Source organism: Microcebus murinus, chromosome 5 (genome assembly GCF_040939455.1).
Source record: "Microcebus murinus isolate Inina chromosome 5, M.murinus_Inina_mat1.0, whole genome shotgun sequence".
NCBI lineage: Eukaryota > Metazoa > Chordata > Mammalia > Primates > Cheirogaleidae > Microcebus > Microcebus murinus.
In genome coordinates this window covers 29583982-29609558 of record NC_134108.1, presented here as the reverse complement: position 1 = coordinate 29609558, position 25577 = coordinate 29583982, and the positions used below count along the sequence as shown (strand labels likewise).

Here is a 25577-nt window from a genome sequence, read left to right as displayed (position 1 = left end):
TGTGTTAAATAATAAATGATCAAGTAGTGTACATATGTCCCTTGTCTCAATATTTTATACACGTTCTTGCCACATGCACTTGTATTTCCCAATGTGATGATGAACCCAAATCTCATTCTCAGATGTGAAATCTCAAATCATCTTTTCTTTTCTGCTCAACTCTCATTTATCTATAAGTGGCCTTTGTTTATGAGTATTTTGCAACACTGTATTAGTTTGCTGGGGCTGCCATGACAAAATATCACACACTGGGTGGCTTAAAACAACACAAATTTACTTTCTCATGATTCTAGCAGCTGGAAGTCCAAGATCAAGTTTTGTCCTCAGGGTTGGTTTCTCTAGAGGCCCTCTCTCTCTGGCTTGCAGATAGCTGTCTTCTTTTTGTGTTCTCACATGCTTTTTTTTTTCCCTGTGTTTCTGTGTCCTAAACTCCTCTTCTTACAGGGACACCAGTCTTGTTGGATTAGGACCCACCCTAATGACCTCATTTTAAAGACTGGAGTACTAGGGGTTGGAAATTCAACATCTGAATGTTGAGTGACACAATTCAGCCTGTCACAGACACAGTCTAGGTGAGACCTAGACTCAGACCAAACAGACCAAAGGTTCCAAACAGACCAAAGGGTCTGTTTATTTGCTGCTGTTTCTGTGACTATTCCTTGCTGTTCCTTAATGTTTGTACCTTCCAGGAGCTTTAAGAGCAGCAGATAAGTCTCTCCTGCTTCATGACTGGGCAGAACCTTGCAATTTCCATCCACAATATTGTGGGGCCAATAATTCAGCCTTGGGGCCAGTAGTAACTACAGATGTTACCCAGAAATTTTGCAAGTGAAAAAAATCTACCACAAAAAGCCTGGTGCAATGATCCTTAGCAAATGGAAACTCTGCAAATGCATAATCAGTTATCACTAGCAATTGTCATTTCTACATCAAATTTTATCACCTGGCAATAGTGTTTAATTCATTTCCACAACTTTTCTCAACAGTGTTTCTTACTTAAAAATAGTGTGTATTTCATTTCCCCAAAGGTTGCCATGTCAAAAATTCTATGATAGTAATGCAAAAAAAGTATGTTACAAAGAGGATAAACACTACATATTATAATTTTATATTTTGCTTTCTGGAATGTTTTATGCTCTTGATTCAATAAAAGTCATTTTGGAATGCGTATCTAGAGTATTTTGTATAAAGAAACTAAATTGGAGTAGTGAGATATAAACACTTTCCTTTTTTCTTATGTTTATTGAATTAAGATTATCAAAGTACTTTTTTTCTCATTGGTTTCAAAGGTTTTTAATTCTTTTCAAATAAATTTTGAGCATTAATTATATGTAAATACCTGTATCAGGAATGGCTAAGGAAAAAATTGTATTATATATAGTATTTGCCTCAAGGAAAATAATTTTGAGGGTAATATGGACAACATATTTTAAATTACATTATTGAAGGCCAAAAGATTATCAGGGATGCTAAGACCTGTGAGCAGAGAACCAGTTACCAGTTTAAGGCTAGTACTTGGTGCTGGTTCTTCCTATAAATTGTCTTCTCACCTATGACCTGACGGATTGTAAAAAGGAGTTAAAGGAGACTTTATTTTTTGAGCAGAGAGCACTTTTGATTGGTCTTCAAGCATATTTGAACATGAAACAAGTAGACAGGAATGTGGAAACCTCTTTTTAACAGAAGGACTAACTTCCACAAATGGAGGATTGGGCTTGGCAAATTGGAAGGCAATGAGTAGATTAGTAGCATGATAACAGTAACTAAAATTTCATGCTATCACTTAACTATACTCAACAGATCAGCCTAACTGTGGCAGATTCAAAAAAAGATATAATGCTCCCTATTTTTATAGTATAGAGGACAAACATAGAAAAATTAAGAGAAAGAGTTGAATAATAGTTTCATTCAATAAATGTCCTATAGAAATGCACTGTTGCTAAATTTAATTATGGATAATGAAAGTTATCAAAATTTAAAGGTAAATTAAAAATTATTGAAATTGATTCTGTGGGCAAGCAAAACATTATTTTGCTATGAATGATGCCAAATCCTCCAATTTAATTCCAACTATGGAGTTTCTTTTGAATGTGTAGTAGGTATGTGGAACTTCACAAAGGAGAGAAAAGACAGAAGATTAGCATCTCCCATATCCTTCACCATAGTCTTTCCTAAATGACTACCCCAGGTGTGCTGATCATGGCTTTCTGATTATATAAGCATATAGTGCCTTTGTTAGTATTACATAATAACTTCCATGGCTGTAGATGATGAAATAAGAGTTAGACACATGATTCCAGGAAACTCATCAATAGGCTTGGTTAAGTCCATCACATTATTGCTCAAGAGAATATGAACTAAGACATCAAATCATGTTAATACTGAGCATTATGAAGGTTCCTGGATCTTACCTAAGTTCTATTTCTCTGGGTTCTGATTGTTTTTTGTTTTCTTTATTAATATGATACAAAATATATTTATCACCAAAGTTCAGTACATACTTAGGTATAAAACATTAGAAGCATTCTCTTTAGGTCCAGATAAAGATAAGATGGTCTAATATTTTCACATTGTATAAACATTGTTTTAGAAGTACTAGTTAATACAACTAAATGAGGGAAGGAATAAATATAGAAATTCAAAAATAAGAAATTATTATTATTTGCAAATGACATGACTGAAAATACATTTGTCTAATTCTGCCTTGTTACCATTAAGAACTAGTACCATACATCAACAACACTTCCCCTGACGTAGAAACAGATTACAAGATGTATATGTCCCATAATTATTTTATTTACTTTAAGATAAAACAATTTAAATATTATAATGATTATATCTGAATTTATGAAACACTCATTTTGTGCCTGGGACTGCATTAATAGTACTAGCTCATTTCATCTTTAAAAATAACCCTATGAGGTAGGTAATATTATCATTTCTACTTTATAAATGAGGAAACTGAGACATAAAGAGATAAAGTCACATGACCAGGGCCAAGATCATTTCCTTTCTTTTCTTTTTAGAGACAGGGTCTCACTCTGTCACCCAAGCCGGAGTGCAATGGCAAGCCCATAGCTCACTGCATGGGCTTAAGTGCTCCTCCTGCCTTAGACCCCTGATTAGCAGGGACTACAGGTATGAGCCACAGCTGCTGGCCCAAAGTCACATATTTTTTTATTTCAGCATATTATGGGGGTATCAATGTTAAGGTTACATATATTGCCCATGCCTCCCCTCCCCCCTGGAGTCAGAGCTTTAAGTGTGATCATCCCCCAAACGTTGCACATCTCACTCATTATGTTTGTATATACCCATCCCCTCCGCTCCCCTCCCACCTGCCCGACACCCAATAAATGTTATTCCTATATGTCCGCTTAGGAGTTGATCTGTTAATACCAATTTGCTGATGAGTACATGTGGTGCTTGTTTTTCCATTCTTGAGATACTTCACTTAGTAGAATGGGTTCCAGCTCCATCCAGGAAAATACAAGAGGCGCTATATCACTATTGTTTCTTAAAGCTGAATAGTACTTTTTTATTAATCCAGTCATATATTGATGGGCACTTGGGTTGTTTCTACACCTTTGCAATTGTGAATTGTGCTGCTATAAACATTCGAGTGCAGGTGTCTTTTACAGAAAGTGACTTTTGATCTTTTGGGTAGATGCCCAGTAGTGGAATTGCTGGATCAAATGTTAGATCTACTTGTATTGCTTTAAGGAATCTCCATATTGCTTTCCACAGAGGTTGAACCAGCAGTGTAGGAGTGTTCTTATCTCTCCGCATCCATGCCAACATATTGTTTGGGGACTTTTTGATAAAGGCCATTCTTACTGGAGATAAGTGATATCTCATTGCAGTTTTGATTTGCATTTCCCTGATGATTAGAGATGTTAAGCACTTTTTAATAGGATTGTTTGATTTTTTTCTTATTGAGTTGTTTGTGTTCCTTATATATTCTTGTTCTTCATCGCTTGTAAAATGGGTAGTTTGCAAATATTTTCTCTCATTCTGTAGGTTGTATCTTCACTTTGTTGATTGTTTCCCTTGCTGTGCAGAAGCTTTTTTAGCTTGGTGTGATCCCATTTGTCCAATTTTGCTTTGGTTGTCTGCGCTTTTGGGGTATTATTCAAGAAGTCCTTGCCCAAGACCAATGTCCTGCAGCATTTCCCCAATGTTTTCTTTTAGTAGTTTAATAATTTCAGGTCTTAGATTTAAGTCTTCAATCCATTTTGATTTGACTTTTGTATATGGTGAGAAATAACTGTATAGTTTCATTCTTCTGCATATGTATATCCAGTTTTTCTAGCATAATTTATTGAACAGACTATCCTTTCTCCATTGTATGTTCTTGGCAACTTTATCAAAAATAAATTCACTATAGATGTGTGGATTTATTTCTGGGTTCTCTATGCTGTTCCATTGGGCTATGTGTCTGGTTTTATGTAAGTACCATGCTGTTTTGGTTGCTACAGGTCTATAGTAAAATTTGAAGTCAGGTAATGTGATTCTTCCAGTTGATATAACATTTTAATATATAGTTTTCTCACTTATCTCTACTTCTTCATTATGACAATAGTATTTTTATTGTTCAACAATTTTCCCCTGAGGATGAAAAGAGGGTCATTCAGGTAAACCATATCTTGACTACTAAGGCAGGATTTGTCTACACATCCAGCAAAACCACGATCTTGTTATTTTGTACGATTTAATTATTTGGTTCCTTTGCACCTCTTCTCCACAGCTAGACTAGTGTATTCAAATGACTTCACCCACTTCAACATTGTTGGGATTACAAAATTCCTTTAATTTTTTTTCTATAGATACAACTTTAGGAGCTCATGTATTTAACAGTACCATGGAAATTTTTTCTTTATTTTTCCATTTTAAAGAGTTTTCAAGAAAAAAGATTGTGGGGCATTTTCATGTGGCCTCTGCCCTTTTTGGAACCAGTATGTACATCATGAATATTGCATTATTTCTGCATTCTACTGATCTGTTCTATATATTTATTTTCCCCAAAAAACTTTCTCAGGAGAATGTACCTTCTTACTCATCCTTATACCTCCAGCATGGACCTTCCATCATACTTAGAATGTAATATATAGTCAATAAACATATGTTTTCTAAATAAATGTGAATTTCCTTTAAATATAGAAATATTTTAATGAATTTATATAAGAATGTGCATAGTTACTATAAGAAAATATGATTCTGAATGGATCATTTTTATGCATCAATGTGGTTATCTTATCAAAGTTGTAGACCTATACATGTTAACTTTGTGGCATGTGAGTGTGACCATTCATAGAAATAAGTTTTACTTGAATTGTCCTCTGGACACAGCAGCCTTCTCTAACTGTAGGATGTTGGTTATTGAATTCAAGTGGTAGAAAAATTTGCAAACCAAGAATGTTGTATTTTCTCACATTTCCCTTACCATTAAACTGTGATAACAGACACAAAATATTAGGACTGAAACTATCTTTAAAATGATCTGATTTAAACCATCCTTTTTTAGCACAGGACATAGCTTAAGTAACCTGAGCAAGTTATATAAATACAGGTAGGAGGCTGGCCATACTCTAGCAGTATCTGACTGTCCACAGGCTGGGATTGGGCCCTGCAAGGATAGCCCAGAGGTTCACCCTCATCTATTGCAACATCTGGTCAATGTGCAACTTTTCCTTTCTGAGGATTGCCTGAATTTTCCTCCTTAGATCTAGCTTGCCTGATTCTACCAATTCATGGTTGTCTATTCCCTGCTATATAATAAAATATATATGTATATTTTATAATAAATATTTTAGTTTTCAATTAGCTTTGAAAGATTTAATTATAACTTTAATTTTAACTAGATTTAGAATTCTGGTTCAAAAAGAAATCTTCAGATTTTATAAGCATTTCTCCACTGCCCTCTGTGACAAAGCATAATAATGCTAATATGTTAGTGTGATGCTCATTCTTTCGTCTTAAGCTAGTTTCCTCTGACCCCTGTTCTTGGGAGCTTTTAAAATTATTTTTTTATACTCTGCTAAATTTAGTGTCTAATTTTTTTTCATTTGTCTTCTTTGCAGTTGGAAGACACTTTGCATTTGAAGCCTTAGATATTTCTTTATCCTAGAAGAAACTTTCTCTAAAGTTATATTTTTTCCTTCACTCTCTCTGTTTGGTCTTCCTAGGACTTAGCTCTATTTCAATAGAGCTCTCTCCAGCTCTATTGAGAGGACAGCTCTTACCTCTCTGTCAACCTCCTCTTGTGTGTGTTTTGGGCCATGTTTTTCTCTACCTCGTTCTTTAATTTGTTCCCATCTGCTTTTTATCTTTCAGATATACTTTTTAGGAGATTTCAATAGAATTTTAGGAGTAAGATAATTAAAACTATGTGCTCAGTTAACTTGACAGGGCTGATGTTCAGATGGTATGTACCGATTCGACCATTCTAATTATTAGAATGTTGAAACACTTAAATTTTACCAGTAAATATCTATTGCTCTAAGTCCACATGCAACCTTTCGTCCAGCTCCTTTTCACATCCAGCCAAGCCACCTCATAATCCAGAGACTGAAACATCAACGCAAAACAGAGGAGGGCAACTCAAGGGCTCGCTTTACCTCCCAGAATAACATTCTCCTGATAAGTCATTGCTCACATCTTGCCATGCCAGCATTTTAGTGTTTGAATGTGAAATCCGAATATTGGCCCAAAAATCAATTGGTCACAACTTGAAGACTTTATCCACAACAAATTTATCTTTTGATTGTGTAGCTTGAAGAGGAAAAATATTAAGTGTGAATTCAAAATTACTAAAAGATGATTTATTATGTTCTTTCTAATAAATGAATAAGATATCTCAAAGTGTATGGTAGAACGGTGATAAGTATTTCTCAAATTATTCAAGGCAAGCATAAGGAATGAAACTGTAGTCATCAGATTCACTCTTCCCTCTAGCTGTATTGTGAAGCCTGACTCATCGAACATGTCACTATTTATGGCACCATCACAAACACAAAAATAGTACAGTCCTCTGTGTGGGCGAGCCAGTGCAGTGGACGTCTTTCACCTCCTCTTTAGAGTCTGTCCAGCAGAGGAAACTGTATAGGCTGTTGCTTCTGGTCTCACTTTCTCTGGGAAACCACTCCATTGAAGAAGGTACCGTTAGGATGTTTCAGGCTTTAGTCCCTGTTTAGAGATGCTTAGTCAGCAGTCTGCTGATGCACCCTGTGTTCATGTTGAGCAGAGGGAAAGTAGAGTTGGAGAGAGATGGCTGGGAGGAGAAATGGGCCAGTAGGGGGAGAAGCCTATATGTCATTTCAGGTGCAAAGATGGGTGAGTTTCATGTGTCTGCAGAACATGTGGAAGGTAGTCAGGCTTGGCTCTTCTTGCAGGTATCCCATTCAGGGTGCACCTAGACTCTATGATACATCACACAGGCGTTAAGGATGTTAAAAGACTTCAAACAACCACTGATCACAAGCATCAGAGAACTAGAGAATGGGGATGCCTCCTGCAGAGACTACTGAACAATTAAAGTTTGCCCTGCATGAGCCAGACATGACTTGGAGGTGACTACATGAAGGTCATGATCACCAAGTGAAAGCTATAAGCAGATCAAATTTGGCATAAAATGATTTTGCTCTTTTTCTTCTACTTTCTTCTACTCCCCATGATAGACAAGGAGAAAAGGAGGATAGGATGAGGAATAAAAAAGCAAACATGGCCCTTTCTCAAAATCAACCTTTTAAGCTTATACCTGAGTAGCACTGCAGGCGGGGAGGACAGTGATACTCAAGTAGATGTGAATTAAAGTTTTACACTGGAGTAGATCAAAATTAAAATTTTCAACACTAAACATGACTGAATGGTATGAGTTCTGTCTGAAAGATGTAACAAAGGGATAAAAAAGGAAGATTTGCTAGGGCACATTTAGAAGCTGTGGTTAGAGAAAAAGTAATTTTTCTCACCCTATTTGAAGTATTCCATAGCAGTTAATCTATATTTCTAAGAAATACTTATCAAATGCAAATGGTTAGGTAATAAATCAAGTTAAGAAGTGACTCAATTATATGCTAATTTGAAGCATGGCTTGGACCATTACTTAGATCACTTGATTGCATCTAATCAATGCCCTCTGCTCTTCATTTACACTTTAACACGATGACCCTACTTTGGGTCTGGTTGCTTTCAGCCTCTAATCCAAAGAGACAAGATTACAAAACATTTCTCTCCCCTTCCTCTTATTAACAAACTCCTGAGTTTGGGTATTGCAATGACCACAGGGCATTATTATCACATCTTTCTTCCACCTTGGTCATAATGAGGAATGTTTCACACTCTTAGTCATTGGGGAGGTAGTTTACTTAGTGGACTTTTATTTTAAGAATCTCTTTGAGGAATTCACAACCTGAAAACTAAAGATCAAGTGTAGAAATGAGTCTAAAACTTTAGCTGATGCAAGGCAATCAAAAGTTTGCCTCCAAGTCCTGCCCTGAGTATTAAAATCACAAACTCCTAGGAAACAGGACTTCTGCCTATTCTTGATCTTATCTGAAACTAATCCATTTAGTTACTATGGTTTTATGAGCAAGATCAAAAGAGTTGTATATATGCAATAATTTTGGAGTCCTTGGGAATATCCTCCAATTAACATCTCATCTTGGTGCTGCCCTAAGTGTTCTTTATTGACTAATCCCAAACATGAAAGTATAAATTAAAATAAAATCCTCTAATAAGTTTAGATAGTATAATAAAAAATAGAATATTTAAAATTCTACAAATATTGAAGGAGCAATTTTGTTCTACCTTGTTTTTAGGGACCCCTTTGTCTCACCTGCCTGTCATTGTGCTTACTGTAGAAGCTATTGTCTTTCACCTATATGGGACATATCACAATTTGGAATCATAAATCCATCTATATTTACTTGTTTAAAATTTGTTTCCCTCTTAAGACTGCAAGCTTCATGAGGATAGAGATCATATATGTTTTGTTCATTGCTTTATTCCCAGCCACTAGCCTTTAATAAATCTATGTTGCATAGACAAATCAATTAATTACTGAATCTCAGAATGATGGAGATATAAAGTTATTGCTACTCCAAATGGCACGTATCACTCGATATTTTTTATTGACTAGAACAATGGTCTCAATGGGGGAGGGTTGTTTTGCCCCAGAGGACATTTGATAATGTTCTGGTGATATTTTTGGTATCACAATTGGAAGAATTTTACTGGCATCTAGGAGCAGGGATGTTGCCAAATGCTATGTGATATATAGGACAACTGCTCATTTCAGAGTTATCGGAACTCAAATGTCAGTAGAGCTAAAGTTGAGAAATCCTGGGGTTTTTTTATAGAAGCAATTGGCATTGCTTCACAAAATCAGACACTCAAGAAAATACTAGGAAGAATCTGAACAAATATTTGACTGAGCATTAATTTTATTGATTAAGAATCAGATGGCCAGATGGATTAATAATAAAATCTATCACTCTTCATAACTTGAAAAGTAAGTTTGCAAATATCTCTAAAGTTACAGCCCTGCGTTGGAAAGAGACTTAAATCCTTCTTCAGAAAAGCTGAATAATGCTTTTCCTTGCTCTGCAATGTTTCTACATTACAGGGTTGGGAATGTGACCAGAGAATCTGTTCCTATTTTCCAGCTTCCTGCTTCTTATTCCTTTTTTGACTTAGCATTGCAAGTAGAAGGGCCAATCACAAGGAACTACAAATGAATGCGTAGTCAGACTGTGTACTGCCATTTGTCACATGGACGAGAAGATGTTACAGATGTGCTGCCAATGACAGCTTCTTCTGAGTACTGATCTCCTTCCTACCAGCACCTGACAAAGGCTGGTGCCTCTAAACACCATGTAGTTCTTTAAGCTTTTATGCAGTATATGTCACCAATTTCAAGTTGCCCTCGCTGCACATTACATTTTCTGCTTGTTGGTAGCCAATGCAGATGCGAAAATATTTCTTAACAGAAAGAGTCGAATGTTGACCCTCACATACCTTTGAAACAAAAATCCTATAAGGTGGCTAAGTTGTGACTGGGAAAAGGAGAATGGTTTATGTATATACTAAGGGCAAAGAAATCTTTGCCCTAAAATACATAATGGAAATTGAATTTAATGTAGAGACTTGTTTTGTAGAATAACTTCCCTCGTAATCACTGCTGAAAATAATCTTAATAGTTCACACCTTGCACTACTGGGATTCCATCGAGGGATTTTCCCATTGATGGCATTTATTTAGCAGAAGGACTGTGTCCTCGAGTCAGTAATGCAGGACAGACAGCTTAGAGATAAAGCTAACAAGAGGCAATCCTTCAGCTCCATAATTACATCCCATGTTAGTGACTTTTGCACAGAGGAGCTCGAGAGGTAAAAATAAGATATGAAAAGATATTTAAGACTAAAAAGGAATTTTATCAAGTTAAGGAAATGAGGCATTTGTTAGTTGATGTCAATCTCCAGTCATCTCGTGCAATACACTTTGTGTTACATTTTATTTTGTTATAGAAAACATTTGTGATTTCTAATAAAAATGGAAAATTGAAAAATTATATTTGAGATAATATATGATAATTTCCTCTTGCATCTTGGTGAATATGTTTTTTTCCTACAGGAGTATACTGAAATTCAGGATCCTGTATTCTTCACAATAACCAAGAAGGACAAAACTTCCCCACAGGTAAATAAAAGCAGCATGAGTAGCAACTCGTCCCTGCCTGCAGCTGTGCAGCTGTGCTATGCCAACGTGACCGGGTCCTGTGTGAAAACTCCCTACTCGCCTGGGTCCCGGGTGATTCTGTACTCTGTGTTCGGCTTCGGGGCTATGCTGGCTGTGTTTGGAAACCTCCTGGTGATGATTTCAATCCTCCACTTCAAGCAGCTGCACTCTCCAACCAATTTTCTCATCGCCTCTCTGGCCTGTGCTGACTTTTTAGTGGGTGTGACCGTGATGCCCTTCAGCATGGTCAGGTCCGTGGAGAGCTGCTGGTACTTTGGGAGAGGTTTTTGTACTTTCCACACGTGCTGTGATGTGGCCTTCTGTTACTCCTCTCTCTTCCACTTAAGCTTCATCTCTATCGACAGGTACATTGCCGTTACTGACCCTCTGGTCTATCCTACCAAGTTCACGGTGTTGGTGTCAGGAATTTGCATCAGCGTCTCCTGGCTCCTGCCCGTGGTGTACAGCGGGGCTGTGTTCTACACAGGAGCCTATGACGATGGGCTGGAGGAATTGTCCAGTGCTGTCAACTGTGTAGGAGGTTGTCAGACAGTTGTAAATCAAAACTGGGTCTTGATAGATTTCCTATCCTTCTTTATACCTACCCTTGTTATGATAATTATCTATAGTAATATATTTCTTGTGGCTAGACAACAGGCTAAAAAGATTGAAAATACTACTGGCAAAGCAGAATCTTCCTCGGAGAGTTACAAAGCCAGAGTGGCCAAGAGAGAGAGAAAAGCAGCTAAAACCCTGGGGGTCACGGTGGTAGCATTTACGATTTCATGGTTACCATATAGTATTGATTCATTAATTGATGCCTTTATGGGCTTTATCACCCCTGCCTACATATATGAGATTTGCTGTTGGTGTGCTTATTATAACTCAGCCATGAATCCTTTGATTTATGCCTTATTTTACCCGTGGTTTAGGAAAGCCATAAAAGTTATTGTGAGTGGTAGGGTTTTAAAGAACAGTTCAGCCACTATGAATTTGTTCTCTGAACACATGTAAGCAATTGCATTGAGGAAGTTGAAGATAACTTCAAAATGAGTTTTAAAAAATTAAGTAAGATTATTAATGAAGATCAAATAAATTATTCTTCAAATTAAATAGGATAAATCAATGTTTTCCAATATTTTTAAAATGTGCACTTCTCTGTCATTACTCCAAAAATATTTTCTTGACTAATAAATGTTAAACCCCTATTTGTTAACTCCTTCAGAACATAGCATACCTAACTCCGGTAGATACTTTTTTCCTTTCTTTCCTTTTTTAATGCATTGACTCTTTCCCTTGTTCTAGTATGTCTCTTGAAAATATCTTTTTTTTTCCCTTTTATTCCCTTTCCTCTTTTTTTAAATCAAGTTTTCTACTCTCTCCAACCTGCCAAAAATTTCATCTGTGGATAGCCTTCACCAAATTATTGCTTTTTTGCTTTGCTTATTTTCCCAAGGGTGGCTCTTGGGTAGCAATTAAATCTCTTTAGTCTTGCAAGAGGGCTGAGTGTGTGGAGACAATTTGCAATGTAGGCTTTATCTTAACCAGGCTGTTGTGATGGTCAAACAGTTACTATCATCTTATGGGATTGTTTTCTTCCCCAAAGTAGGAAGCAGAAGCCATTGTACTCTCCAGAATGATGTTAGAGTGATTATTTGGCTGCCATTCTTGCACCTACACAAAACTATGTAAAGAATTGGTATGGATAGCACCCTATATTACCTTATTTCATTCATACACACTGAATATTGCTTGTTTCTTTAGGAAGAATCTTTCCAGTGTAGTCTCTAGTTTTCTATTTTTTCTATAGCAAAACTTAATTATAACAGAGAATTTGCAAGTTTTAGAAGCCATGTGGAATATACATCAATGAGAAGCATTCAGGTACTCATCCATTTTCCTTTTTCACATAGCAAACATGAGACTCATGCCTATACTGTACTGAAATCAGTGCTAGGTGGCCTGGATGCAGGTATAACATCCCACTTTTGTCTTTAGGAAGTGTGACTCAGGCAAGAAGCAATGTTGGTCATTGTGGAAAATGTTAAAAAACAATAAACACTAGCTCAACTAGGTGATTTAGGTTAACGTTAGTAGTGATAAGTCATGTGGATATCATGTGTCCATGATATTATGTGATGAGAATGGCTTTTACCTGTGTGATCTTCCTTCCCTACACCCATACGCCAGCATAATCAAGAGAAAAATATCAGATAAATCTTCATCGAAGAATATTCTGTATAATACCTGACCAGTACTTCTCAAAACTGTCAAGGTCATCAAAAATAAGGAGAGTGAAGGACACTGTCATGGTCTAGGAACCTAAGAAGAAATGACAACTAAATGTAATGTGGTGTCCTTAATGGGAAGCTGGAACAGTAAAAGGACATTAGGGAAAATGAGGAAATCTGAATAATGAATGGACTTTTAATTTATACATTAATAATGTAGAACAATCATTACATAAAATGCTCCAAGGAAAAATGTTTCTGATTCAACAATGTTTTTTAAATGCTGCATACCATATCCTGCTCTTGGAGAATAACATTATATATTGACATATTAAAGACTCTGAGAAGTCGTGTTTTAACAAAAACCTGTCCAATTTTGTTTAAATATGCATTCCAAAAATTTATTTAACCATGTGAGACCTCTTGGGCATGGGAGGCTGAATAACAACTATTGTCCCAGGAAAACATTTAGAGAACACTGGTCCATAGCACTGATTTGAAACTTACCAAATTTATGCTTTATTTTGTATTGGTCGTTGGCTCTTTTTACATATAATACACTCAGTTTGGTTTAGATTTCTCAAAAGTAGAGATGGTTTTCCAGCCTAAGATATTATAATAATCAGTAAGCACTCATGACATATTTGTTGTCAATGATATGAGATAAATTACATAATACCTAAAATGTGACAAATGATGTGACTTTGAAGTAAGAAGAGGATGCTGTGGGCTTAGAAATCTGAGATGGTTCCATGAAGAATGGACTAAAAGCCAAACAATGAAATACTAGTTTAAATAGAAAGAAAAAAGAAAGTAGAAAAAGAATTTCTAGGCAGAGTAAAAATTTCAGGAAATCTGCAAATTTAGTGGCACATCCAATACAATTAAGCATACAAAAATGATAGCCAATAATACCAGTCTGTCTAAACAGAGTATATGGGGAGGAGAGTCACAATCAATCAACCTATCAATTAAGATATTATTTTAGCCCTATATCTGCATTCTTCAATATTATAGGTAGACTTTAGCAATGTGTGGCTATTGAGGACTTGAAATCTTGCTAGTTTGAATGAGATATACTGTGAGTAGAAGATATATATTAGATTTCAAAGACAAGAGTGTAAGATGTCTCTTTTTCAAAATATTGATTACATGTTGAAATTATTAATTTTCAGATATATTGGGTTAAATAAAATATATTATTTAAATTAATTTCTTTCTCTTTTTACTCTTTCAAATGTAGCTGCTAGAATGATTTAAAATTTACATATGTAGCTCACATTATATTTCTACTGGACAACCCTGCTCTATAGAAAATAAAAACAAATTATAAGAGTCTATTCTAGCCCTCCAGGGCTTAAAAATCAGGATAGAGAGATAATACATAAATATAAGCAATTAAGTAAAAACATATGAACTATGATAAAAATTCAATAATATTTATTTAGCAACTGATGTTTTAAAACACATATTAATCCTACATTCTGCCCATTTTATAGATGAGAAAACTGGCTCTCAGAGAATCCAAGTAACTTGCATGAGATTATACAGTTAGTAAAAAAAACTCTTTCCCATAGTTTGAACCCAAATCATCTGAATTCTAAGCTCAAATTCTTTTTTCTACATGGAAGTGAGAGTTTGGGATAAATAAGAAGAGCGATTACAAAGAAGTACAATTAAATAAATCCAATCCATAAAAAGACATTTAGAATTTATCCTATAGGTCAGTGGTTCTTGATAATTTTTAGATCATAGTCACATTGAAATATGCTGAAATCTTTGTATTCTCTCCCCAGAAAAGTGTATGTCATCACATATACACAATATTTAGTATATTATTCTGGTGGTTCCCTAACCCTTGGGGCCACTAATAGATCATGGATTCCCTGCTTCCACATGGGGCATAGGCTAGGCTTAGCTGAAATAAAAACAACCTCAACTACCTCATGACCCAACACAACAAGAGTTTATTTCTTGCTCATATGAAGTTCACTAGGCTCTGGGGAGTTATCCAAGGCAGTTGTCCTCAACACAGTGACTCAGTGATGCAGGCGATTTTGATTTCACAGTTCCATCTTTTTAACAAGAGACCTTTTCTATGCTTCAGCCTGAAAGGACACATTAGTACTTCAGTCTATTAGCCAGAACCAAGCAGACAGCTCATCTGATGGCTGGGGAAATGTAGGGGAGCAAGTGGAATGTTCGCTGCACACTGTTACCTCAGCCAAACACTGCGTTGGTGAATGGAATGTCACACTGTGTGGTATGCTGTGTCTCCCAGGGATCAAACTTAGCAGAAAATGGTTTAAACTCATTAAGGTTTATTTTAGTTAGGTAATAGTAAACCTAAATTAGGTAGTTGCTGGCTTTGGCTGGGTGACTTAAGTATGTTACAGTCAAGGATGCTGTGATTTTCCTGATATATGTTTTTAATGGTTTCAAAATGGTCACTGAAGTTGCAGCCAAGTCACACATGTTCCCAGAACCAGGGATGGGGAAGAACCAGGAAGAGGGGCTTTCCTGCAGTCCCACTCAATAACTTCAGCTTCTTTGAAGAAGGGAAGGTTCTAAAGCTATAGAGGAAGAAGAAAACGGTTATCAGGTGAAAAATAAGCCATATGAAGTAATCTGGAAAATGAAATCTAACAAGTGAAAATAAAACTTCTTGCCAAACCCTTCCAAAAGTGTTTGCTCTATAAATCCACAAGAAAGTGATATGAGAAAAAAAGATAGTGAGAAAAAATAACTGAGGGTTTCCCAAAGCCCTCTCTGCCATCTTTTTCTTAAACTTTTCCTTTGGTATTATTTAGTATTTTTTTTTTTTTAACCAGTGAGCACGTATTAGATACGTGCTATGTAGAAAACACTCTGTTGACAATGTAGAAGACATAAGGGTGAATGAGACTTGGCCACTTTAATAGATATTCCCTACACACTTGATAGTCCCCAAAAGGTTATGGTGACAAACATAGCCCCACGGCCAGTCTTACTTTGGGACAAAGACATCTTGCTGGAGCTCACACAAGGGCTCAGCACCAGGGACAGAGTCTCCAGATTTGCAATGGCCTGGCAGGTTGCAATGTCTGAGCAATCAGCAGAAATACATGAAGTCCACCAGCCTATACAAGAACAATGAAAATTTCATGGGTAGGGCTACCCTCTGCCCAATATCATACAATTTGGATCTTTGCAACATATGCAAGGCCTTCATCACTCCTGGACTTTCTGATCAGAACCCAGGTCCATAGGGGAGTCTCAGACCCACTAGGTGGGAAGAATTGAATAGGCATATAGGAAAATATGTGTTTTCAAGAACGCCTTCCCTGTGGATTCAAACTATTCTGGCGTTGTGCCTCACAACACACTTGGCTGAGGGCAGTGTGGAAATAGAGAAAGGCCAATTTCAACACTGGCAGGTACTCTAATGGGACAGGCATAGAATAGGCAGAGGCCAGCAGGAGACAGTCACTGGAGTTTTGTCTGTATTGGTCAACTTCCCAGCACAACACACAGACCTCTGATAGTTTGTGACAACAAATGTTTATTTTTGCTCATGTCCCATTAGGGCTGCAGCTCTGCTCCAGCTGCAGGCTAATTTTGGGTCTGCTTCTCACGTCTTTTCGTTGTGGGACCCAGGCTAAAGGAGCGGCTCTGCCTGAGACAGTGTGTTCTCAGGGCAGGGGGCAGAAGTACAAGAGCTGGGCTGAATCACACAACTACATTTAAAGCTTCTGATTGAACGTGGCAAGTGTCACATCAGCCTGTGTTGCACTGATCAGAGCAAGTCACATGGCCGAGTCCAATGTCAGTGGGTCTGGGACATTTGCTCCCTCCAAGGCAGTAGGAAGTGGGGAGATTACAGTGGGACAAGAGCATGAAATAGAGGTGGGACATGTAGAAGACAAACTTCTCAGTGGCAACATGTAACAGCTGCCCATGGACAGCAGTGAGGACTGTAAATCTCTACTCTTTGGTCATCAAGGCTTCCCCTACAGTTCCAACTTTGCAGTCATCAGCGTTCCAGAAAAAAAGCCATGCAACCTGTAAAATTCTGTGTAGAGGAGGGGGCCGGACTCTCTCATTCACTTTGTAGGCTGCTGTTAGTGTGACCTTGTAATTCTTCGTGCTCCCTCCAGAACAAACCTTGTGGAACAAAGCTATTCAGAAGCAATGCAAAGGGGCTCTTGCTTGAAAACTGTCTTGCTCAGAACCCTTGTTCATATATATAGCATATAGGTCACACATTCCTACTCATAGAGATATACAGTCATACACACACACACATCTATTCCCACTCATGCGCACATACACTCATTCACACATATATTTCTACTCACATACATATGGACTGTGCACACACACATCTATTTCTACTCACACACATAAACACCCACATGTGTAAAGTATCACCATGCATATTTTATTCAGATCTCAGAGCAAAGTCATTGAAAATCCAGGTTTTCATTTGTCTAAGGGCCTAAACAAATTTGCTAGGTTCGACAGATTTACTTATTACCTCCTGTTCTCATGTCAAAGATGATGAAGGAGCTGGGCTTTAAATCCTGGGGTCAGGTACCTCATCTATTCACCCACCAGCTCATGCCTTCCTTTGTGGTGTCTACCAAAGCTGTGATTCCTGTTCTCATTCTTCCCTGGTTCTTGGTGGTATGAACATTATGCTATGATGCTCATGTCCTTGTGTTCCTATGATCCACAAGAAACTGAAGTCTCCTGCCTGCCTGCTTTTAAATGTTAGTACAACTTGCAGATCTATTAGCTGTCCAGTTTCCTTTAAGAGAAATAGGAAACAAATTAACAATTTTCAAGTTAGTAGACCAAGGCAAACTACTGAATCTCTGTGTGTCTCATCCCTAACATAAGGTTCATAATATCCACCTTGCAGGATGGATGGTCATTAAGTGGGATGTAGAACATTACAGGTTCTCAGTAAATGTCAGTTCCTTCTCTGTCCATCCTTCCCTTTTCTTCAGCATGGAGGCCTATCTGGCAAAGACAGTCTTCTCCATCTAACAGAAGATGATAAGATATGCAAGAAGCAGACTCAGTTCCTGCATCTGTGAAAGTGACTAGTCCACAGGGTTCCACCTCGTGAACCAGCCGGGTTCTGTATCTGTATCTTTATCCACTCTATCTATGTATCTCTATGCCAGAGGCTTCAAACCAATTTACAAAGTAGTTTTACAAATAAGCATTATTAATTTGAAAAAAATCAGTAAGAAATATGGAAGCAGGATGACTAAAGGTCTTTAGGAAAATGTTCAGGACGAAGACAGAGGGAGGATGAACAAAGAAGGTGCCAGTATCTCTACTAGTAATAGCTGCTGGGAAACACTTAGCTCAATTCTAAGTAAGCATGTGGCACAAGTACTTGTTTTTCTAAAGAAAACCATGTACTGGTGCTCCTAGAAAGATAGTAGGTCTAATGTGTGTGATAAAAATTACAAGGAAGAAATATTAAAATGGCAAAATGTGAATAATTAAAACTGAAAATATTTTAATTTTTAATTATTTTTTTAAAAATGAAAATATTCCTTTAAGATTATAGTACATTTACTCAGTAATCATTAAAATGGATAACCTGGCTTATAGATCTGTTTAATGGTTAGGTTCCAAGGACACAGGGATTCTAAAATGAACATTTTGAAAATAAGACATTCCAAACACTTGACTATGATTATGAAATATGAAGTGAAATTGTGGTTCCAACAAGGTTTCCCAAAGTTATATTATGCAATACTTTAACTTAGGGACATTTTGGAAAGGAAACAGTACAAACTCCTAATTTTATAGGTAAGGAAACTCCATGGCAGGAGGGGGAAGGATGCAAAGACTGTTAAGGTCCTACCCGACCACTACCATGTGGCGGCACCACAGTGAGAACTCAGAAACCAGTGCTCTTTTCCTTCCTTCCCTGCCTCTTAGTTGTTTCAAGGAAGCAACAAATCAGGAGCCAAATATCTGCAGCATTTTGGCTTTATCCAGTGGATGTTAAGATGACTTCTTGCTCTCCTTTTCCTACATTTGACTATAGAAGCATTGAATGAGAGGAGTGCTCTATCTCTTTGCAAATTAAGAAGTCTGATTTCCTTCTCCACGGAAAGCATGCTGCCGAGGAAGCTTGCTCACAGCTGCAACACCACTCACCCTTCCCCTGACACCCTCCCCCTTGCCTGCAATTAGTGAAAGGAGTCATTCTTGGTACAAATCAATAGTGGGTGTCTGCGGGGAGAAGATCTCTCCACTCAGGATGAGTTTTAGTGCCTTCCTGAACCACCTGTAGGAAAAGACATAGATGATGGGGTTGCAGGCTGAGTTGAAGTAAGCAAACCAGATAAAGATGTCAAAGACCAGTGGCGGTGTGACAAAGTTAAGGAGGCTATCGACCATCGTGTCCACGGTGAAGGGCAGCCAGCACAAGAGGTATATGCCCACAGCAATGCCCAGGGTCTTGGCAGCTTTTCTCTCACGCTTGGCAGCCCCAGCTAAGCTTTTGCTCAACGTGCTGATCTGCTGAGCCTGCCTGGTCGCAACCACAAAGATCTTTACATACAAGCTGATCATGATGAGGCAGGGGAAAAAGAACACAGGGAAGTTGAACCAGCCCCAAAACTTATTGAACAGCAGCTGGCAACTGCCCACGCAAGGCATCTCTTCCAGCCAGTGGCTGAGCCCGGCCTCTACCACATCCGTGTAGAGGAAGAAGGCCGTGTAAGCCGCGGGCAGCCCCCACCCCGCCAGGATGTACCTGAGGGCCACCCTCACTGTGAACTTGGAGGGATAGCGCAGGGGGTCACAGATGGCGCAGTGGCGGTCAACGGAAATGAAACAGAGGTGGAAGATGGAGGTGAGGCAGAAGAGGGTGTCCAGGTAGGTGTGCAGGCGGCAGAGGAAGTCCCCAAAGAACCAGCAGCTCTCCACGGAGCGGACGGTGCTGAATGGCAGCACGAGCAGACCAAGGAACATGTCGGCCAGTGCCAGGGAAAGCAGCAGGAAGTTGGTGGGAGTGTGAAGCGCTTTGAAATAGGACACAGCAAACACCACAAACAAATTCCCGAGCACTGTCGTCAGCATGCCTGCTGCACAGGCCAGGTAGATGACCAGCTGGATGCCCAGAGGATGGACTGTCCTGGGACAAGACCCATTCACCTGGTAGCAGAAAGCTTCGGGGTGTTCTTCAGGGGCTTGGATGAGGACAGCTCTCATTGATGGTTCCTCTTCTTCCCCTCTGTTTGGGAGCTGGCCACCTTCTCCACTAGAAAAAATATTTCTTTGTCTGCTGAACAATCAGAAAGCAAAATCAAGAGGAGGAAACTAAAAGGCATTTTGGAATCGAGTATAATTTCCCTGGGTACTGAACCAAATATGCTCTGAAAATCAAAGGCAACATGGGAGTGAAGATTTCTTGAATTACTTATGGTAGCCCTGGTTCCTATGACCAGGCACTTTGAAACCAGTGCAGACAATGTCCTTAAGGAAAAAGAATGACATAAGCTAAATGTTTCCTCAAAGGAAAACTGATTAAGTTATGGTAGGTAGCACAAAGGTATTGAGACAATATCTCTTCCATTTTGATAAGGTACTTGTTGTCAAATGTAAAGTGAGGTTTAAAGCTAGGAACTGAACCAATTGATGAATTAATTCTTGTTAATAAATTATTACTTAAAGGAAAGAGTAACTTCTAGCTCCTCCCTTTAAGAGTTAAATATATTGGCAACAAAATAATCAGATTAAGGTATTTAGTTACATGTCAACTCTTTCCAAGAGAAGAATGCAGCATGCAGATAACTAAAAAAAATATAGAAAATTGCCCTATTTTAGTTTTGAATGCTGCACATTTTCTAAAGATAACACTCAGTGTTTACCCATTTTGAGAGAACTATCTAATATGAAGTAGAATTTATCTGTCTTAACACTAGCTTGTGTGCTAGTAAACAAATTCTCATAAATTGAATTCAGCGTTTCTAAGGTACTTACACAGGTAGGAATAGGAATCACTTCATGGGAAGAAGTCTCTTTGTAGCAGGTGGACGTGAGGAATATAGAGTCCTCTTCTGTCAACAAAGATGATGGATGTGCAATCAGTTAATGATTATATACTCTCATTGGAAACTACTCCTTTTCGTGGGGTGATACAAATAAGGAGTGAAGGGGTACCAAGGGACCTAGTTTGCACTATTCACAAGTCTCAGTTGTTTTAAGTTTCCTTCTCAATACAGGATCATTTACCCTGACAGTTAATTAGAGATGAAATTTGAAGACACTGGATTTTATCTGTGTGTGTGTGTGTGTATATATATATATATATATATTTTTTTTTTAACTCCTAAGTTCTGGGATATTTATGAAGGTATTCTTACCTGCTGATGGCTGCTGTATATTCTTTTATTTAGTTTCATTTTTAGTAAGCTCTATATATCCTTTCTGCTTTTGAATTATTGTGTATATTTCTTTCAACATGAGAAATAGTTGAGAATAATTGATCACAAGTCCTTTGGTTCGTGAAGGGGAAATTGGTGACCCCCATGTGGGCTGCATCATGGTGTTCTTTTCAAGCTCTGTGTTTTGTCATGGTGAAAGCAAGCATGGTATGTGAAACAGTTCACCTGGAGGCAGAATAGTAAAATCTTGTTTTGTCATTTCCTGTACCATCATCTAACCTCTCCTTCTGTTTCCCATTGGTAAGAGAGCATACAATTATACCCATATGTCCATCTTATAGGGATATTGTTGCGGAAAATAACAGGTTCAATAATATTCTGCTGTCACTGTTTCTTAGTATCCTGGAAGCTGGCATGCCTCTTTATGGTCAGAGGGAAATAATTTCACAATATACATTCAACTGATGTGAAAATGACAGAATTCTAAAGTGAAGCCAGATTACATCTGCCAGAGGGACTTATAGGACAAGGTGGGCAGGTCAAAAAGAGCAAGGGGTGTTGGCCTATGCCTCTCCCTTCTTTACAAAGCCTTGCTCAGCCCAGTATTTTCAAGAGCGAAGCTCCCTGTGGCCTTGTGGCTGCTGGAAACTTGCCTTGTTTCACATATAAAACTTTATTATTTCATATATAAAACACATGTAAAACTTTATGTGTTTATAAATAGATTTTTGACTCCAGCACATAATCAGACCAAGAAAGGATCCTGTAGTACTATGTACCCTGATATCCCCTTAGCTTAAAAATCATAATCCACATATAATCTGCCAGGGGAGTTCTATGACTCTATATTTCATTTGACTAAGAACTGTGCAAAATACAGCAAATGTTTTACAACTGAAATAGGGCTGAAGAAGGGAACTTCCCTAAAGGCTTTTGGTTCTGGGATAGGTTACATCAAACCTACTTAAATGCAATATGTAATCACAAATGTATTTGGAAATATAGAATTTTATAGACAGTTTCTAGTTGTATGATCTCTATGTCAGAGATTACCTAACCCCTCTGTGCTCAATTTTCTCAGTTGAATATAATACAATTAATTTTCACAATTAAGAACTAAAATTCATAATGTGTTAAGAACAGTCTCTGGCATGTAGTAAGTTGAGTTGGGCAGGCAAGACTATGAATGGAAATCTAGTCCAGATCTGCCATAAACTTTTTCAAGTTAGGGCTCTTACTCAATCTTCCACTGACTTTTAGAAATACACTGCAGTTACTTCACAATCAAAAGAAAAAGTAATTGGATTCTGGATCTTCTAAGTTTTCTTGCTTACCTAAGGGCTTCATTGATACTCCAGTGAAAAGGTTTTATCAAAGCAGCTGTGTATTTTAGAAATGAGAAATGAGGGGGAAGGAAGATATTTACAAGATAGTCAAAATATTGTTTAGATTTAGGATTTTATTTTAACGGTAAACTTGCTAATTAAACAACACTAAAACTACTGGGAAAGGCTGCAGGACAGGGGTGTTGTTTTTCCAATAAAAGGAAGGTCAAGCTCCCCTGAAATAAGCTCTAAGGGGGAAACATGCAAGGAGCACAGGCTTTACAAAGAGATAGACCTTGTTTTGATTCCTGCTTCTAACATATTAGCTATGTGATCTTGGAAAAGTTACCTAACCTCCCTAAGGATTAGGTGTTCTATTAATAATTAGAGGTATAGAGGGGGTGTTAAAATGTTTAGAAGATTAAATAAAACAAATTATACTACTAACATGGAGTATAGTAGGCAATCAATAAGTATTAATTTCTTCTATATCCTTTATTTTGAATCCTTTCTGAATTTATACTCTATACCATACATTTGATTTTCTTTTCTATGTTGCTTTTTGAATGGTTATAAAGGAATTCATGTTTTATCCCAGTGTGCTGGTAAAGGTCTTAAATACAGGAATTTTTTGACCCCTTTCAAATCTCCCCACTACCTAGCTTCCTCTGCACTATCTTATATGTTATAATGATTAATGCCTGATTTCTGAAGTCTGCACTATGTGTTCCATCCATGTGCTTCTTTAACACTGAATAAACAAAGTCAAGCCTCTTAGCAGGGTGCATAAGGTGCTGCCAAGCCACTTCTGACATCCTTGCAGTGTCTCCCCACATTGCGTGACTGAATTGATTCTATTCCCACACAGATATCCTGCTGTTCCCTTTGCTCAGCTGTGATGAATGGTGCTCTGTCAACTGAAGCTGGGAAGTACATTCCCCAGAATCTCTTTCTGGGTAAGATTCCAGGGTAGAGGAACATGTGTGAGACTTGGAAAGCAGACATGAATCTGTAGCCATTCTTCTGGAAGGTGTCTGCAGGCAGAGACTATGATGGACAGACAGAGGTACCCAACCTGGAACCTTCCAGTCCGGCCTCTTTCCTCTCTGCTCTGCTCCCAGCTACTCTTCCTGACTGCTGGTACTGCTGAGTGACAGTGGTCTCAGTTCTACCACCGAATTCGTGGGTAAGAATCACAGGGCAGTAGGTAACCAGAGGCAACAGCTCAGCACAGACTCCCCCACAAGGTCCATCTTTGTAATCCCACCTCAGTGGTTGGAAGTGCTTACTCCAACTTGTTCTATCAGGCTAATAATCTTCAGGAAGTTGGCTTGGTGACCTCTTTTCTGATGTGCAACTCCACTTCTTCTGTTTTTCACCTAACTCTAATTGAGGCTTTGGTTCCCTTACTCAACCTGATGACACATTCCTTTGGCCTATTATGTGGGAAGTCGCCCTGAAACCCCAAGGCAGGCTAAATTTTTTTCCTCCATGCTCTTGTGACTTCCTGTGCTTGGCTCTATGGTAACACATATTACCCTGCATTGTAATCGAGTGGCTATGGTCTCTTTTATTAGGCCATAAGTCCTCAGGGGCAAGGTTTGCGTTTCATACATCTCTGAACCATAAGAACTCAGTGCATCACTTGGCATCTAGTAGGTGGTCAATAAATATTCATTGAACTGAGTGGGTTTTAATACAGATGGCAAAGTTTCTATGGTGGTAACCATCTTCCTGAGATACTGGCTATTCTGTTCAGCCTAGATGAGTCTTGGAAAGAGAGGAGTTGGATTAGGAATAATGATGGGCTGCTTCATGAACATCAACCAGCCTAGGAAGAGCATGTGGAGCTGTTCTGAGAAACAATTGAGCTAATGCTCATAGACACCCTGTAAAGGTCCTTTGTAAGTTAAGAAATGATTATGACTGCAGCAGAAGCTTCCACCTGCTCCTTCCTTTCTCCTCTGTTTAGCTCTGTTACTACTGGGCAAAAGAAAATGCTGGTGTATAAGTAGTACCACGCTATGACCTCAGACACCAGTTCCGTAATATTAAGTCATACATTTTATGTTGTTATTCTGAAGATCAAATGAGAAAATGGGTATGTGTTGAATGAATGGCTGCTCTTCCTACTCAGTCCCTAGATTCAGTAGTTCAAATCCTTGTTTAACTTCCAAGAAGAAGGGAGGCTGATCATGGAAAGGGAATTATAAAATGCTCCTGTCATCAGAAGGTGCTCTACTGTCCCATCAGAACCTGGGATGAGGTCTAACTGGGCCTGAAGCCTGAGGAACTCTGTTCCTTTGACACCACAAAAGGAGGAGTACATTAGCCTTCAGAATTAGGAGCAAAAGAAATCTCCTAAAGGATTAAATTACTATAATCAGAAGAGAATAAATCAGCATTTTGCTAAGCATCTCAAAATCCAATTTTTATTGGATTCAAATACTATATTGTGATAATTATAGTAATTTACTGAAACATCTCAGCTCCTAAAATGTTGTATTCAGATTATCAAATTACAAGTACTGACCTCAGGAAGCCACAGACATTCAACAGAACACATAGATCAAGAGAATACTGGGAATTCTCAACTGATTAGATGTTATAAAGGTATTTTGTAGTAATGAGTAGTTTCCAAATAAATACTGGAGCTAGGGTAAATTCAAAAAGCAAAATGGTTCATAAAAGTATTTAGGATTGAGGCATATGAACATTAGAAACTTTAAGGACAAGATGTCCTACACAGAGATGTACTGTTATTTGATCAGGTCAGAGGATGGAGAGAGTTTGATTAACTAAATGTTCTGATATTACTGCAAGAATTAATATGCAATAAAATACACTTAACATTAAACCTGTGGTAATGGTGATATGTTTTCTCTTTG

At 37.9% G+C, this 25577-nt stretch overlaps 2 protein-coding genes across 2 annotated transcripts; one reads left to right on the top strand and one right to left on the bottom strand.

The window, feature by feature from the left end:
• The first annotated feature begins 10710 nt into the window (after positions 1–10710).
• On the top strand, positions 10711–11748 carry LOC105855519 (trace amine-associated receptor 6). The gene has a single exon (XM_012736548.2). The coding sequence runs from the start codon at positions 10711–10713 to the stop codon at positions 11746–11748; it is 1038 nt and encodes a 345-aa protein (XP_012592002.1).
• A 7374-nt stretch (positions 11749–19122) lies between these two features.
• On the bottom strand, positions 19123–20243 carry TAAR5 (trace amine associated receptor 5). Its single transcript, XM_012736549.2, has one exon. The coding sequence runs from the start codon at positions 20187–20189 to the stop codon at positions 19176–19178; it is 1014 nt and encodes a 337-aa protein (XP_012592003.1). The 5' UTR covers positions 20190–20243; the 3' UTR covers positions 19123–19175.
• Positions 20244–25577: the final 5334 nt, after the last annotated feature.

Coding starts and splice junctions, on each gene's coding strand:
- LOC105855519 (XM_012736548.2), top strand. CDS start 10,711: ATGAGTAGCAACTCGTCCCTGCCTGCAGCTGTGCAGCTGTGCTATGCC.
- TAAR5 (XM_012736549.2), bottom strand. CDS start 20,189: ATGAGAGCTGTCCTCATCCAAGCCCCTGAAGAACACCCCGAAGCTTTC.